The following is an 18,432-nucleotide window of genomic DNA, read 5'->3' on the forward strand; positions in this document are numbered from 1 at the left end:
CATATGGGATGCCGGGGGATCGAACCGTAGTCCGTCCTACGCTAGCGCTTGCAAGGCAGACACCTTACCTCTAGCGCCACCTTCCCAGCCCCTAGGGGCAATTTCTGAGCGCTTAGCCAGGAGTAACCCCTGAGCATCAAACGGGTGTAGCCCGAAAACCAAGAAGACAAACAAACAAAAAAAAAAAGATGAGAAGAAGGCACAGCATAGCAGGCAGGTAGGGCATTTGCCTTGCACATGGTTGACCCATGTTCTATCCCCGGTGTCCCAAATGGTCCTACAAGTCTGCCATGAGTAATTTCTGAGAGCAGAGCCAGGAGTAGCCCCTAAACATGACCGAGTATAGCCCAAAAACAAAAACAGAAATGGCAGAGAAATATAATAGAGCAAAAGCAAATATATGTTCAAGTGTGAGCATTCACAAAGGTCATCTTCCCTCTTTTGCTGCAAAGGCACTCGATCAGCTGGGACCACACACCAGGCACTGGGGAAGGGAAGTGTTTGCTCAGACTCTCAGTCTCACTCATACTGGCAAAACAGACCCCCTATTATCTTTGAAATACACAGAAATATACAGGCTGGCTAAATAGCTCAAATTGCTTTCTGGTCCATTCCACTATCACTGAGATCACCTCTCAGCACCAAATCAAGGGCAGAACCTAAGCACTGTTGTGAGGTATAACCCCTAAGACAAACAAAAAAAATTATACTTTTTAGATTACATCCTTGAATGCTCAGAGGTTTCTCCTGGTTCTGTGCTCAGGGATCACTGACAGTACATGAGGGACCATGTGGGATGCTGGGGAGCCAATCCAACTTGGTCAACTGTGTGCAAGGCAAGAGCCCTACCCACGGGGCCGGAGAGATAGCATGGAGGTAAGGCGTTCGCCTTTCATGCAGAAGGTCATCAGTTCAAATCCTGGCGTCCCATATGATCCCCCGTGCCTGCCAGGAACTATTTCTGAGCCTGGAGCCAGGAATAACCCCTGAGCACTGCCGGGTGTGACCCAAAAACCACAAAAAAAAAAAAAAAAAAAAAGAGCCCTACCCACTGTAACTCCACCCTGGATTTAGGTGTTCCTATCTTCTGAGACCCACCCATTTCTGGGAGGGGTCTTGGGAACTGAATATTAGGTGTGACCTTACCTGCAAGACCCGGCCCATTCCTGGGAGGGGTCTTGGAATAGGTAGATAAACCCTGGAGCCTGGGGATGAGGGGCTCTCAGGAAGATGGCTGAATTATAAGATGCAGGGCTAAGAATGGCCGAATGCTTGAAAGGTTATGAGATAGGCCACACACCTGTGGTGGTCAGGGCATGAATAAAGATGATGCTTCCTAATGCCTGCATGTGAGTGAGTGATTTCACCTTTCACCTGGGCCTGGGACCCGCCGGCTGGATGGGGGATGAAGCCACGTGGCTGGGGCCTAAGCACAAAGGCCTCCATCCTTCACCATCCAGCTCAATCCTTAATTAATTAATGCAACACCCACAATCACTAATTCCTCTCTGATATATCCCCTTACTTTTCAGACAACTGCAGTAATCAAAGCAAATACTCCTGGGAGATCTATGTTGTCTTAGGGTCTGAGAAAAGCACCACAGGAATAACAAGAGTCAGCAGCCCCCTTCTGACCAGGGACAGCCTATCAAGGGAACTGCTGGCTAACCAACTGACCTGAATTTCAGGTCACTCAATCCTTTTTTTTTTTTTTTGGGGGGGGGGGTTCACACCTGGCAGCACTCAGGGGCCACTCCTGACTCTACATTCAGAAATTTCCCCTGGCAGGCTAGGGGGTCCATATGAAATGGATGCCAGGATTCGAACCACCGTCCTTCTGCATATAAGACAAATACCTTATCTCCATGCTATCTCTCCAGCCCCAGGTCACTCATTTTTTTTGATAAATTATCTTTATTTAAACACCGTGATTACAAATATAATTGTAGTTGTATGATTACAGTCATGTAAAGAACACCCGCCTTCACCAGTGCAGGATTCCCACCACCAATTTCCCAGATATATCTACTCCCCACCCCACCCACACCTGTACTCGAGATAGGCTTTCTTTTTCCCTCATTCATTCACATTGTTATGATAGTTTTCAGTGTAGTTATTTCTCTAACTGCACTTATCACTCTATGTGGTAAGCTTCATGTCATGAGCTGCACCTACATGGGAAGATGGGGGGAAATAAGGGTTGGGACTGAGGCAGTAAAATATTAGAAATGAGATTTGTAGGGCAGTATCAAGGTCACAATACAAGATGGATGTTATGGATATATAAAATATATGCATACAATACTATCAATAGGAAAACAAGGAGAAAAAAATTCCAGTGACTGTCCCAACATAAACCACTACTAAAACGGCCCGCCCGCCTCCCAAAGCACATTTCCATTAGTGTAGGGAGAGGTAGGGGGAAAGCCTGGGGACCACTAAGAGTCCACCTGAACCCACTTCTGGCCATCTGAGCTGGCACGCAGGGAAGGCCTGGAGTCAGGGGAAAAAGACAAGGACGGCTGGGGGCTTGCCAAGCCTCCCAGCACTCCCCAGGCCGGGAGAAGGGCTCCGGTATGGGGCCTCCCCAAACCCCATACCTGGCAAGACCTGGTCTCCAGAATCAAAGAGGAAACCGGAGGCCAGATGTCTGCCCACCCTCCTCCCCATACACCTCCCCCCTGGAGTACGGAGGGAGGGGGGAAGCCTGAGGACCACAAAGAGTCCACCTGAACCCACTTCTAGCCATCTGAGCTGGCACCCAGGGAAGGCCTGAAGTCAAGGGAAAAAGACAAGGATGGCTGGGGGCCTGCCAAGCCTCCCAGCACTCCCCAGGCCAGGGAGAAGGGCTCCAGTATGGGGCCTCCCCAAACCCCATACCTGGCAAGAGCTGGTCTCCAGAATCAAAGGAGGAACCAGAAGCCAGATGTCTGCCTGCCCTCCTCTCCATGCACCTCCCCCCTGGAGTACAGAGGGAGGGGGGAAGCCTGAGGACCACTAAGAGTCCACCTAGACCCAATTCTGGCCATCTGAGCTGGCACCCAGGGAAGGCCTGGAGTCAGGGGAAAAAGACAAGGACGGCTGGGGGCCTGCCAAGCCTCCCAGCACTCCCCAGGCCAGGGAGAAGGGCTCCGGTATGGAGCCTCCCCAAACCCCATACTTGGCAAGAGCTGGTCTCCAGAATCAAGGAGGAAACCAGAAGCCAGATGTCTGGCCGCCCTCCTCCCCATGTACCTTCCCGCTGGAGTATGGAGGGAGGGGGGAAGCCTGAGGACCACTAAGAGTCCACCTGAACCTACCTCTGGCCACCTAAGCCGGCACCCAGGTAGGGCCTGGAGTCCAGGGGAAAAAGAGGGGGTAGGCTAGGGGGCCTTCCAAACCTCCCAGCACTCCCCAGGCTAGGGAGAAACACTCTGGCATGGGATCTCCCCAAACCCCGTGCCCGGCAACACTTGCATAAGGTCACTCATTCTTTTTTTTTTTTTTTTTTTTTTGGTTTTTGGGCCACACCCGGTAACGCTCAGGGGTTACTCCTGGCTATGCGCTCAGAAGTCACTCCTGGCTTGGGGGACCATATGGGACACAGGGGGATAGAACCGCGGTCCGTCCTAGGCTAGCGCAGGCAAGGCAGGCACCTTACCTCTAGCGCCACCGCCCGGCCCAGGTCACTCATTCTTAACCCTCGATTTCAATCCCATTAGCCAAAGTCCTTTCCAAATGATTCATATTGAATCTGGCTCCTTTACACAATGTTTGAAAACTCTCTGCTGATCCTTAAAGAACAGTTTAGTTTAACTAGCTGGTTTTCTGTCCAGGAAATGATTTTTTCCCCCTTGGGTTAAACCCAGCAGCACTCAGGGGTTACTCCTGGCTCTGTGCTCAGAAATTACTCCTGGCAGGCTCGAGGACCATGTGGGATGCTGAAGATAGAACATGATCGGCCACGTGCAAGGCAAATATGTTATTGCTCCAGTCCGAGAAAACCATTTTTGACCAGGAAATTAAGCACCCATTATTTACTTCCACAGGTAATATGGAGGCACCATAGCTTGTGGGCAGATCTGTACCTTTACTACCCAATTTACCTACTGAAATACTATATATATACAATTAGGAGAAAAGACTACAAAGAAATAAAATCAGTTAAAGGTCTAATCCCAGGAGAACTGAGTTACATGTGTGATCAAACTATGTGGATTTTTCTTTTTGGTTTATTTTGTTGTTGTTTTGAGAGGAGGGTGCAAAAGATATATTAGGTTCAGAGGGACTCACATCTAGCAATGTGACTCCTGGCCCTGGTGGTGCTCAAGGGACCAAGTGATGGTGGGGACCAAATCCAAATCAGGCATGTGCAGGCAAGTGCTGTATTCTCTTCTCCAACCCCAAAACTGTGTTTTAGGTTGTTTTTTTTTTTATTTATTTATTTAAAATAAATGCATCACATAGTTGACATAACTGATAATACATTTGTTTTAAAAAGACCAAAAGCAACATGATTTAAAAAAATAGAAAATTGAAAGAAAAACTAAAGAGATGGAAGAAAAAGGAAAGAATATTTTTGAAAATTATTGAATCACAATGAATTCATTGAAGCACCAGCAGAAAGAAGTTTAGTAAGCTTTTTTTTTTTCCCGAAAGGAAAAAAAATGTAGTAATAACAGTATGAAAGTGACAATTGATTTTTGCATAGGCCCAGCAAAATATGGAGAAAAAAAAAAAAAAAGCCTTGGCCTAAATACATGGAGACCTTATCCCTGAAGTTTTCTGGCATAAGACTGACTCTGGGTGCCAGGCATACTAGGTTGTCCAACCCGAGTCAGTTTCTGTGGTCCCAGTGAAATTTTTTCACACGGTAGCTGTTGTAGGTGTCAGGTTTCTATAGTTAAAGGTTTGGTTGTTTCACTGTTATTCAAATGCATGGTGCTCAGAAGGGTTCACTGGGACATTAGAGACGTCAGGATAGACAAATACCTAACTGGAAGAGAATGATAAGAACCCAGCTGACATACAAGGGTAGTATTGAGTGCCCTGCCTCATGACATCAATTTAAAAAAAGTAAAAATTTGGGGCCGGAGCAGCGACGCTAACCTAGGACAGACTGCGGTTTGATCCCCTAGCATTCCATATGGTCCCCCAAAACCAGGAGCGAATTCTGAGCGCATAGCCAGGAGTAACCCCTGAGCGGCACCGGATGTGGCGCAACCCCCCCACCAAAAAGTCAAGAAAAGTGTTTTTTTTGTTTTTGGGTTACACCCAGCAGTGCTCAGGGGTTACTCCTGGCTCCATGCTCAGAAATTGCTCCTGGCAGGCACGGGGGACCATATGGGACGCCGGGATTCGAACCAATGACCTTCTGCATGAAAGACAAACGCCTTACCTCCATGCTATCTCTCTGGCCCTAAAGTGTTCCAATTTTATGCCACCTTATGTTTTCTCAGGAACACAGAGATCTAAGGCCTAAAATGCCAGGTGTATACATATACATATATACACATGCCTATATATACATATACACACACATACACTCTTGCTAGTCCTGTGGTGCTTTTCTCCATCCCCAAGACAAGAGACCTTCCAGGGGGACTTGCTTTGATCACTGCAGGTGTCACAGAGGAAGTATTAATTAAATAGTGGTATTGCCAAAATTCTGAAAAGGGGGAAAAGTCAGTAGAGAGGAATTATTATTCTTTTATCAGGAAAATTATATAGATGGGGGGTCGAGTGACAGTGAGTAGGACACTGGCCTTGTACACAGCTGACCCAAGTTGGATTGGAGCCTCAGCATCCCACACTGTGTGTATGTGTGTGGGAGTGTTATGTATATATATGGTGCTGAGGTTTGAATGGGGTCAGCCATATGCAAACAGTTCCTCTACACCTGTACTATCTCTCTGTCCACTCAAAAAATATATATACATACATATAGTAAATTAAGTCATTATATAACTTTCAAACTTTTTTATTTGGGGAGGCCCACATTCAGCTCCTGCCTCTGTGCTCAGAAATTACTCCTGGCAGGCTTGGGAGACCAAATGGGACGCCGGGAAATGAAACCGGGACAGCCAAGTACAAGGCAAACACCCTAGCCATTGTGCTACTGCTCCAACCCATAACTTACAAACTTCTAAAGAGTCATGTTGCTTAAAATAGTTATTTAAAATTATTTCAATTAAATGAAATACATGCTTTGCATGATACAAAGCCCCAGATTTGACCCCTGGAACTGCATGTCATTGTTGTCCCCACCTTCTACCAAGTTACACCAGAAATAAACATCTAAACACTGAGTCAGGAAAACACAAAGCAATAGAAGGTATGGCTCAAAAAGTGAGCAGAGGGCCCGGAGAGATAGCACAGCAGTGTCTGCCTTGCAAGCAGCCGATCCAGGACCAAAGGTGGTTGGTTCGAATCCCGGTGTCCCATATGGTCCCCCGTGCCTGCCAGGAGCTATTTCTGAGCAGACAGCCAGGAGTAACCCCTGAGCACCACCAGCTGTGGCCCCCCCCCCCAAAAAAAAAAAAAAAAAAGTGAGCAGAGGTACGGGGAGAGTAAAGGAAAGTAACAATCCTGAACCTTTCTGATTACTACTTAAAGTATTTCTCAATATTCACTAGAGAAAAATAATTTATTTTGGCTTTAGGGCCATACCCAGTGGTGCTCAAGGGTTACTCCTGGCTCTGCACTGAGAAATCACTCCTGACAGGCTTGAGGGACCATATGGGATGACAATGATTGAACCCAGGTCTGTCATGGGTTGACAGTATGAAAGGCAAAAGTCCTACTGCTGTTTCCAGCCTCAGAAAATAATGATTTTAATGTAAAGTGGACACTAATAAGTTAGTGACCCCACACACATATACACTCTTTGTTCTTTTTTTTTTTTTTTTTTTTTTTTTTTTTTGGTTTTTGGGTCACACCTGGCAGTGCTCAGGGGTTATTCCTGGCTCCAGGCTCAGAAATTGCTCCTGGCAGGCACAGGGGACCATATGGGGCGCCGGGATTCGAACCGACTCTTTGTTCTGTGTTAGACCTAGCTGGGAGATTAATATTAGCCAGTATCAGCATTTAAGAGTGAGGCAACAAGGCAAATAACTAGTCTATGACTCACGTGGACTGGCATCCTTCTTTCCCTCCAGGTCCCTAAGTATCTGGACTCCAAAGAGAAAACTAGTTCAAACCTTGACCTTGACAAGTTATCTGCCTCTTGAAAGAATGAATTCTTTCATACATATACAATAGAACAGAAAAACAACAATTCTGTACTAAGAGGTTTTACTGCATGAAAATAAATACAAGTGGATTAAAATTACTTGCAAGATGCCTACAAAGACACAATAAGGCACTTGGTAAATGTTAAAGAAAAATATTTCTTAAATAGGTAATACTAAAGAGCAGGGTAAATATCACAAATACATTTCATTAAGCACTGGCAGGCACTCCACACACTAGAGAGAGACAAAGCAGGGGATCCAAAGCTCCTCTAAGCATATCATCCTTGCCACAAAGAGAATTACAATGTAGAATTACAGAGACTGCAGTCCTCTTCAATTCTGTGAAATCTTTTATAAACCATAAAAAAAAATTAAGGATTATGTTAAGAATACTCTGCATGCAGGAAACCTGGGCTCCACTTCCAGCACTGCATAGTCCCTCTGTCACTGTTAGGAAGAGTGCCTGAGCAGAGTCCAAAATCAACCCTCAGTGAGGAGTAGCAAAGAGCTTCTGGGCCCCAATTTGGCCCACAAACCAACCAACAGACAAGAATTACAGTTACTCTAAGACTCAGATAAACTGACTAAAAGTAGACAACTTAGGAGCCTGAGTGACAGCACAGCCTTAAGTGGGGGGAGTATGGCTTGTATCTAATCTTAAAGTTTTTCTGTTTGCAGTGCCAGAGAGGGTCAAATCCAAGGTCTCATTCATACAGTAATTTTTTTAATGATTTTTTTTTTATTTATTGAGATCACAACCAGCTGTGTTCAGGGATTTACTCCTGGCTCTGAGTTCAGGAATCACTCTTGGTGCAAATTGGGGGACCATACAGGATGCTGGGATGGAACCTGGATCAGCCGAGTACTAGGCAAATACCCTATCCACTGTACTATTGTTCCAGATCCAGAACTCAATTTTTAGAGCTGACTTAAATTTACATAAAATATAAATGTTAAAAGAATTAGATAAACAGGAAACAAAAGGCAGAATTTGACATAAGACACTATACTGGACAAGGAAGAGGATTTAAAAAAGAAATTGTTGATAAAGAGGAAGAAGGAGAAAACATGAAGAATGACTCTAGATTAATAAGCACAAAAACACATTATGAAGACAGACAGTACAGGAGGTAAGATACTGCTCTGCCACTACCCTAGTTTGAGCCTTAGCACAATTTTTTTTTGGGGTCACACCCAGCAGCACTCAGGGGTGACTCCTGGCTCTATGCTCAGAAATCGCCCCTGGCAGGCACAGGGGACCATATGGGATGCCAGGATTCGAACCGATGACCTTCTGCATGAAAGGCAAACGCCTTACCTCCATGTTATCTCTCTGGCCCCTCCTTAGCACAATTTTTGGTCCCCTGACACGCTACGGGTCAGTCCTGAACACATAGCCAGGAATAGTCCCTGAGAACCTCAGGGTTTTCCAAAAAAAAAAACCAACCTAAGCAAATATATAATGAACAATCCTCTTTCTTTATAAAAATCACAAATTCAGGACCAAGATGGCTTGATGGCTGGAAAAAATGTTTTTTGTTTGTTTGCTTGTTTGGTTTGATTTTTTTGGCCACACGAAGTAGTACTCAGGGTTTATTACTCCTGGCTCTGAACATGGAAATCACTCCTGGCAGAGCCTGGAGAACAATAGGGAATAAAGGACTGGGGAGTTGAAACCAAGGTCTGCTGCATGTAAAACAAGTGCCCACTGTACTTGTTTTCTAACAAGAATATGTTTCGATGGGGCCTGAGAGATAGCATGGAGGTAAGGCATTTGCCTTGCATGCAAAAGGACGGTTATTCGAATCCCAGCATCCCACATGGTCCCCCGAGCCTGCCAGGAGTGATTTCTGAGCTTAGAGCCAGGAGTAAGCCCTGAGCACTGCTGGGTGGGACCCAAAAACCAAAAAAAGATTTTGTTCCACTTCCAGACTCAAACACAGCAAATGTGTACAACCAAAAAATAGCAAAAAAGAAAAAAAAAAGGAAGAATATGTTTTGAGGGGGTCCGAGAGAGAGCACAGCGGTAGAGCATTTCCCTTGCAAATGGCCGACCCAGGACCATATGCCATATGGTCGTTCTCCTGCCCCCCCCACCCCGCCATTGCCTGCAAGGAGCAATTTCTGAGCAGAGAGCCAGGAATAAACCCGAGTGCCGCCGGGTGTGGTCCCCCCCTCCCAAAAAAAAAGTAAAAGAATATGTTTTAAAAGCAAGAGAACTAAGTTAGAACGCTGGCAGTAAATGTTCCCCTGAGCATCATCTGCTATGGAGGAGAAAAAAACAACACCTATCACTACAAAAATATTCATTTGGAAAAGTTTTTAATTGCAATAAACAATAAAAATCAAATTAAGGTAATTTTTCTGTTGTATTGTCTTCATATTATATAGTGTATTTTGATTTGATAATGGTGAGTGATTCATTACAATACTGCAATATATGGAATTACACCCCTGGCGTTGGTCTAATGACTTTTCAAATTAATAATGTCATGAAATATAATCATCAGTGAGGTCTCTGGGAGAAAGAGAAAGAGGGAAGCAAAAAAAATTCATTTCAACAAGAGGAAAAGGGGCCAGACTGATCCAGGACTAATGCGGGTTCACTCCCTGGCATCCCATATGGTCCCCCAAGTCAAAAGTACTTTCTGAGCACAGAGCCAGGAGTAACTCCTGAGCACTGCCAGAAGTGGCCCAAAAAACAACAACAACAACAAAAAATCTTTTATTAGAGCTTTATATAACCATATAAAAGGCTTTCACAATTTATTTGAAAACAGTTTTCCTCAAAATCACATAATCTACCCTTGGCCCACAAGTACAGCAAGGAGAAATAATGGAAAAGGAGAAATACAAATATGAAAGGGTAGGAGCCAGGGGCCAAGAGGTCTCAGGTGTGTGGTAGTGTTAAAAAAAAAATGGACAGAGGGCCCGGAGAGATAGCACAGCGGCATTTACCTTGCAAGCAGCCGATCCAGGACCAAAGGTGGTTGGTTCGAATCCCGGTGTCCCATATGATGCCCCGTGCCTGCCAGGAGCTATTTCTGACCAGACAGCCAGGAGTAACCCCTGAGCACCGCCGGGTATGACCCAAAAACCAAAAAAAAAAACAAAAAAAAATGGACAGAACAGGCCAGAGAGATAGTATGGAGGTAAGGCATTTGCTTTGCATGCAGAAGGACGGTGGTTCGAATCCCGGCATCCCATATGGTCCGCCAAGCCTGCCAGGAGCGATTTCTGAGCATAGAGCCAGGAGTAACCCCTGAGCGCTGTCGGGTGTGCCCAGAAACCCCCCCCCCCAAAAAAAAGGTCAGAAAGTCCAAGCCAAAGCAACAACAATGGAACAATGGAATCAAGAGACCGAAACTTTAATAATCTAAACTTAAAATGGCAGGGGGTTGGTATGAGATGCACTTGAGGAACACTAGTGCAGGAAGGTTGACACTGGTGGTAGGATTGGCCCTGATTCATTGGATGTCTGAAACCCCAACTACGAAGGACTTTGTAAATCACAATGGTTCAATAAAATTTAAAATAAACAAAAATAAATAAATAATTACAAAACATACAGATATTACAAACTCCTTATCCAATGGCATTAAAAAAACAAATCAGAGGCCGGAGAGATAGCATGGAGGTAAGATGTTTGCCTTCCATACAGAAGGTCAGTGGTTCAAATCCCGGCATCCCAAATGGTCCCCCGAGCCTGCCAGGAGTGATTTCTGAGCGTAGAGCCAGGAGTAACCCCTGAGCGCTGCCAGGTGTGACCCAAAAACCAAAACCAAAAAAACAAAACAAAACAAACAAAAAAACCAGATCAACAGATCTCAGGAGATCAGCCATCCTTTCAGAGTATGCTGTGGGGCTGGAGAGAGATAGTACAGTAGATAGGGTCCCTGCATTGCATGCGACTGACCCAGGTTGGAATCCCAGCCTCCCTTATGGTCCCCCTGAGCACCGTCAGGAGTAATTTCTGTGTTCAAAGCCAGGATTTACCCCTGAGCACTGCCAACTATATCCCCCTCAAAAGTACAAAAATAAAACAAGCAAACAGAAAAAGAGTAGGCTGTCATGACTTAAAGAGTACAGTACAGAGCCCGGAGAGATAGCACAGCGGCGTTTGCCTTGCATGCAGCCGATCCAGGACCTAAGGTCGTTGGTTTGAATCCCGGTGTCCCCTATGGTTCCTCGTGCCTGCCAGGAGCTATTTCTTAGCAGACAGCCAGGAGTAACCCCTGAGCACTGCCGGGTGTGGCCCAAAAACCAAAAAAAAAAAAAAAAAAAAAAAAGAAAAGAAAGAAAGAAAAGAGTACAGCACAGCACTACCTTCCATGACATTCTTCCCAATGGCAAAATCCTCCTTCTATTTTATTCTCTTACCTCTACCACGAGCTCGCTTGCCACGGTCTGATGGCTTGTCCCCTTGATTGCAATCAATTCCATTCTCTTCTCCTCTAACTGAGAAAGAAAAGAACATCTCTAGTATATAATAACACCATCAAAGACAAAGATATAAAAAGGCTAAAAGGTATTCAAAAGAGTTCAAAATACAGGAAAAACAAGGTTATACATGATACAAAACCAGTATCATACCAAAAAATCATATAAAAACCATCTAAAAGTGGAATGCCATGATCTTGTTTGATGCATAGATGAAAATTCTAGAATAACAACACTGCTTCTTCGATTCGATGGTGCCCTCCCTAAAGTAATCTCAAAAGACCACCTTTAAGGGTCAGAAAGATGGTACAGCTGATAAGGTAACGCATACAGGCCTGGATTCAATCCCTGCATGCCATATGGTTTCCTATACACTCCCGGGAGTGATACCTGAGCACAGGGCCAGGAATAAGACCTGAGGCACAGCCAGGTATGCTACAAAATAATAATAATAATAATAATAATAATAATAATAATAAAGTAAATTTAAAAATAAAAAATAACACCCTTCCCCCAAATACAAAAAATAAAAAGTCACTTTAAGGCTGGGGTAGCTTAATGTCCACAGTCCTGAATTCCATCCACAGCACCATATGGTCTCCTAAGAAAGACCATCAGGTCTATGCCTCAAAACAGCCCAACAACAAAGAACTACTCTCATTTTATAATTCTGCAATAAACCAAACAACTTATAGGCTACATTCATATCCTGAAAATGTACAGGGAAAAGGCAAGTAAAAGCTAAGTCTATGAAAAAATTAGTGTCGGGGGGGGGGGGGGCGCAGAGAGATAGCACAGTGGTAGGGCATTTGCCTTGAACGCAGCCAACCCAGGACAGACGGTGGTTTGAATCCCAGCATACCATATGGTCCCCGAGCCTGACAGGAGCGATTTCTGAGCATAGAGCCAGGACTAACCCCTGAGCTGGGTGTGACCCAAAAACTAAAAAAGAAAATAATAATAATAATGTCAAGAGAGGTTTGTCCACAATGGAAACAGTACTGACACTGCTGTCCTCCTGCCCACCAACTCTTAAAAAAAAAGCTCAACAGCTGGGAGTACCAATATTTAGGATGGTCATCCTAACCATCAGACTTAAATTTGTCCAAACTTCCCTATAATCCCATCACTTTTGTCTTGAGTTTTCCCAATGTAACACCATTTAAAATATAATACAACCAAAATACTGTTTCCTTGTTATATCGATTATCCCCATTTAAGGCTAAGTCAACTTTGTAATCTAACCCTTGCCTATACACTGGATATCTAAGTGGAGAAGAGTGTAACAGTATTATCTATTAGTGAATGAGAAACCTCCAAACAAGTTAGGGTGCACTTGATCCCTAACAGAGCCAGCTTTAGACTCATAACACAACTAACTCATCTGTTCTGAAATGAAATGAATTGAACTGAACTACAATTCTAATAAACTACAGGCTAAAACACTCTAAATATTATGAGGTGCAACAGCAAATACTGCATTGAAGACGATTTCCCAGAATTCATTTGGAGAACTTTTAGCCTGTATGAAAATTTTCCCAATAAAAAGGTGAAGGGGAACAGTCTGCACTTACACTCTCTGGAGCGATTGCCACCTCTTCCTTTCCGGTTATTGCCACGCCCACGATTCCCTTCCCTCTCATTTCTCTTCTCTCGGTTCTCTTTGTTTTCTGAACCTTCTTTTCCAAAATTCTTCTTCTTCCCCCCTACAGTCTCCCACGAAGTCTAGCAAAGATAAAGAGTTGCTGTCAGAGTAGTCAGTCCCTCATGGAACATTCAGGCTTTGTGCATGTATCTTTTTAAGCTGAGCATCTGTTGCTGGGACAGGGGTAGAATAGGAGGTGCAAGAAACTGAGCAAGGGATTTGCATGCATATTAGGTCCAACTCAAGCTTTTTGTTTTGCTTTTTTTTTTTTTTTTTTTTGTGGTTTTTGGGTCACACCCAGCATGGCTCAGGGGATACTCCTGGTTTCAAGCTCAGAAATTGCTCCTGGCAGGCACGGGGGACCATATGGGACTCCGGGATTCAAACTGATGACCTTCTGCATGAAAGGCAAACACTTTACCTCCAAGTTATCTCTCTGGCCCCCAACTCAAGTCAAGCTCTAACACAACTTCCCCAAATTTTAAGAGCAGGCAAATAAAATTTAGGCATTTGGGCAAGGGGGGGGGTCACACCCAGCAGCACTCGGGTTACTCCTGGCTCCAGGCTCAGAAACCGCTCCTGGCAAGCTCATGGGATCATATGGGAGGGAGGGAGGGAAGGAGGGAGGGAGGGAGAGAGATTTAAAATTTAAAATTTTGGGGGTTGGAGCGATAGCACGGCAATAGGGCATTTGCCTTGCAGGCAGCAGACCCAGGACGGACCTAAGTTCAATCTCGACATCCCATATGGTCCCCAGAGCCAGGAACGATTTCTGAGTACATAACCAGGAGTAACCCGAGTGTCCCAAAAAGAAAAATATATTTTTTTTAAATAAGGCTAGTCAAGTGAAGCAGCAGGAGTGGAGAAGGAACAAAGAAATCTGTAACTGGCTGTGATCAATTAATTGTAAACACCACTGCACTCAAACCAGCCAAGAAAATAAAAAATTAAGAGTTCTAAACTCAGAGACAGGAATAAGCCCTGAACACCATTCAGTATAATCCCCAAAATGAAAACTTGATTCATTTAAAAGAAAAAAATTTGGGACCGGGAAGGTGGCTCTAGAGGTAAGGTGTCTGCCTTGCAAGCGCTAGCAATCCCCCGGCCTCCCATATGGTCCCCCCAAGCCAGGGGCGATTTCTGAGCCTACCAGGAGTAACCCCTGAGCGTCAAACGAGTGTGGCCCAAAAACCAAAAAAGAAAAAAATTTTTTTCTGTAACCAATATCTGCAGTTGACTAATCAGGCATTCTGCAGTTTAGTAAACATGCATCTAGTCTCCCCTTTCTAGAAGGCAAGCCTATCTGCTGAAATTTTTTTTACTCAGCAAGCCTACTTCTAAAGTCTTAAATCAAAGGAATCAATCTAATAAATGTACAAGTATTTTTAGACAACAATAATCAACAGAATAAGAGGGAACTCGCAATTTAACATTATCCATCTCTATGAAGAAATCCTGTATAGATTTCACAGCCAGGGCATTGTGACATGTTTTAGTTCATGTAGGGTGAGTGTGCATACTGGAAAATATTCTTTTTTTATCCTCCCCCAAAACCCCAAAAGACTATTCCAGGAAAGAAAAAAAAAACAGTTACTAGCTCAATTTATTATGTTCACTAATACAAATAAACAAGAAAACTATTTGAGATATGATACCAAGCTATTAGGCTGACAAGACAAAAAAAAAAAAAAAAAAACCAGCAAACATTCTAAAGGTCCTAGAAAAAATTGTTTTTTTTTTATTTTTTTATTTTTGGACCACTCCTGGCAGCTCTTAGGGTTACTCCTGGCTCTGTGCTCCTAAAACTTGGCTTGGGAAAAGAAAAAAGAAATCGCTCCTGGCAGGCTCAGAGGACCATATAGGATGCTGGAGATTGAACCTGGGTCCGTTCTGAGTTGTCTGTATGCAGGGCAAACGCCCAACTGCTGTGCTATCACTCTAGCGCCAGTCCAAAAAAATTTGTCACAATAAAATCAGCATAAAGTGGGCACATATACAACTCACAGTACCTTTGCATGGCCAGATCTAATTTATTCACTCCTTAAGAAGGAATAGTCAATGGAAACCATCTGAAAGAGAATTTAACATCTAATCCCACTTCATGCAGCAAAGGATACTCTTGGACCAAACTTATGAATTTTGCAAAGACTAACAGGAATGTATTTGTTCAAGGCTATAGGAAAGCAATCTTTGAGGGGTAAGAGCTATAAGAGTAAAATTCTAATAAGATCATCCCATGTTTCCAACGAAGATCTTTGGTTTCATTTTTTTGTTGGAAGGGTAGTTGGAGTGGGTCACAGACAGGTAGTGCTCAAGGACTATCCCTGGCTCTGTGTTCAGAGAAGCTCAAGAGTAAATATGTGATGACAAAGACCTAAACTGGGGTCTGCCAAAGATAGAAACTAGGTTCAGCCCTATGCAGCATGGTGTCATATCTTTTGCACCATCATCTCTCCAGCATATTAGCAGTCTCTCTGCAAGCACAGACATAGGCAAAGTGAGCCAAATTAACTTTAGAAATATTTAACTTTAAGGGCCGGAGAGATAGCACAGAGGTAGGGCGCTTGCCTTGCACATGGCCAACACTGGATGGATCCTGGTTCAATACCCAGCAACCCATATGGTCCCCCAAGCCTACCCGAAGCAACTTCTGAATGCAGAGCTAGGAGTAACCCCTGACTCAAAAAAAAAAACGTTTTAGGGGCTGGAGACATAGCATGGAGGTAAGGCGTTTGCCTTGCAAGCAGAAGGTCGGCGGTTCAAATCCCAGCACCCCATAACCCCTGAGCACTGCAGGGTGTGACCCAAAAAAACAAAACAAAAAAAAGATATTGTTATGAGTTTGGAGAGCTCAGTGCATTGGGGCACAAAAGAGGCCCAATGCGATCCTGAGCACAATCAGAAGTGACCTCTGCTTTTTTTTTTTTTTTTTTTTTGGTTTTTGGTTTTTGAGCCATACCCAGCAGCTCTAGGATTATTCCTGGCTCTGCACCCAGAAATCAATACTGGCAGGCTCAGGGGATCATAGGAGATGCCGGGAGTCAAACCCAAACCCATGTCTGTCCCAGGTCAGCAGCTTGCAAGGCAAATGCCCTACTGCTGTGCTATCGCTCAGCACTCTACATTTTTTAATGCTTAAGGCATTATAAACAATTCCACTTAATTAAAAAAAAAATAACGATTTTTGTTTCAGAAAACTCTAGCATAAAATAAGATCAGACAATCAAAGGAGATTTTTGGCTCTGCATTCATGAGTCACTCCTGGCAGGTTCGGGGGACTATATGGGATGCCGGGATTCGAACCGGGGTCAGTCCTGTGTTGGCTCATAGTCTAACAATGAACTACATCCTAGGTTCTTGGTGGATTGCTTTAAATGTTCTTGCTCTTTGTGATACTATTTCTCTTTTCAGCTCTCATCCAATAAACAATATTGAGGAAAATCAAGGGGAGATCTGATCGAGGTTAACTTTAGCTGTAGGAGACAAGTCAGTAATAAATGAGGCAAAGAAACAGTAAAACAGAATATGCTGGCATTCAGGGTTGTTTTATAAGGAATGTTTGCCTCATTGCTGATGAACACAACATAGAATGGCTTAGATTTCAAAATAAACTGAAAATCTGGGGCCTGAACAATAGCACAGTAGTATATGTATTTGTTTGCCTTGCATGCAGCTAACCCAAGACAAACCTGGGTTCGATTTCCAGTATTCATATGGTCCCCCAAGCCTGCCAGGAGCGATTTCTGAGTGCAGATTCAGAAGTAATCCCTGATAACTGCTGGGTGTGGCCCACCCCCCACCCAAAAAAAAAAAAAACCCTCATCTTCACCTCCTTTGTTTAAAATAAAAAAGAATCAAATTATCATCATTAAGTAAAATATTTACAAACAGTTAAGTGGATGAACTATATTCTCTTGGTGGTAGAAACTGACTGTGATATATCTGTTGTTTTTCTTTTAATTTCTTGCTTTGCTTGTTGCGTAGTTTTGAGTCTTTAAGGTCCCACTGTCTCTGGGTTTCACTGAGATTAAACTTCATCTACTTTGAAATTGAATACAGATGAGGTATTACTGGACAAATAATTACATTAAAAAAAAATCATCTTTGATGCCAGAGCAGTGGCGCAAGCGGTAGGGCATCTGCCTTGCACACGCTAACCTAAGACGGACTGGGTCCGATCCCCTGGGGTCCCATATGGTTCCCCAAGCCAAGAGCAATTTCTGAGCACATAGCCAGGAGTAAACCCTGAACATCATCAGGTGTGGCCAAAACCCAAAATATGTATATATGTATATTTGTGTGTGTGTGTATGTTTACCTTTGTGTGATTTATGAATCACAACAGACCATGACTAGCAATGCAAACTGCCGATTAGAGCTAGTTAAGAGAGGAGGCTGTGACAGAAATGGAGAGTCAGAAGGAAAGTCCTTTTGAAATCCCAGTTTCTTTCAGATCATTCTGTGGCATATCCTGTCTTACTGTTTCTTTGTCTTTTTATTACTGACTTGTCTGGTGCAGCTAAAGCTAACCTCGATCAGACTTTCCCTTGATTTTCCTCAATATTGTTTATTGGATGAGGGCTGAAAAAGAGAAAGTAGTGTCACAAAAAGCCAGAACATTTGAAGTAATCCACCAAGAGCCTAGGATGTAGTTCATTGTTAGACTATGTACTTTGCATCTATGAGGCCTTGGGTTGGATTTCTGGCACTAGAAAATAAAAATGTGACAAAATAATGAATTTCAATTCATCATTTAACATATTTTCACAACAAAGCGACATATCTGAAAGTTTATTTGTGGTCTAGTGCTAAATGGAATTTTATCTACTGTTATCACCTATTCAGTAACATGTTTTCTCCAGTATCTAATTATTTTTTAAACTTTATTGATTGATTTTGGGCCACACCCAGCAGCACTCAGGGGTTACTCATGGCTGGGGGACAATATGGGATGCCAGGAATTGAACCAGGTCCCTCCAGGGCTGGTGGCATGCAAGCCAAATAGCCTATCGATATGCTATCTCTCCAGCCCCCCAGTATTTAATTTTTAACTACAAAAAGTTATTCTGCTTGGGTTTTTGGTTTTGTTTTTAGTTTGTTTGAGGTATTATTTTTTTGGGGGGAGGGGAGATACCCG

At 43.7% G+C, this 18,432-nt stretch overlaps 1 protein-coding gene across 2 annotated transcripts in view; it reads right to left on the reverse strand.

The window, feature by feature from the left end:
• The window catches only part of UBAP2 (ubiquitin associated protein 2), a 122,520-nt gene that overhangs the window by 49,735 nt on the left and 54,353 nt on the right, over positions 1–18,432 (reverse strand). For both annotated transcript variants that reach the window (XR_007495849.1, XM_049773014.1), the window contains exons 5-6: positions 13,226–13,376; positions 11,592–11,669 (exon numbers count right to left, since the gene is read on the reverse strand). Coding sequence is in view for 1 of the 2 variants with exons in the window: in XM_049773014.1 (XP_049628971.1) it covers positions 11,592–11,669; positions 13,226–13,376 (229 nt within the window). In the remaining variant the exon portion in view is untranslated. The remainder of the gene's footprint in view (positions 1–11,591; positions 11,670–13,225; positions 13,377–18,432) is intronic.

This window comes from Suncus etruscus, chromosome 1 (genome assembly GCF_024139225.1).
Source record: "Suncus etruscus isolate mSunEtr1 chromosome 1, mSunEtr1.pri.cur, whole genome shotgun sequence".
Taxonomy (NCBI): Eukaryota; Metazoa; Chordata; class Mammalia; order Eulipotyphla; family Soricidae; genus Suncus; species Suncus etruscus.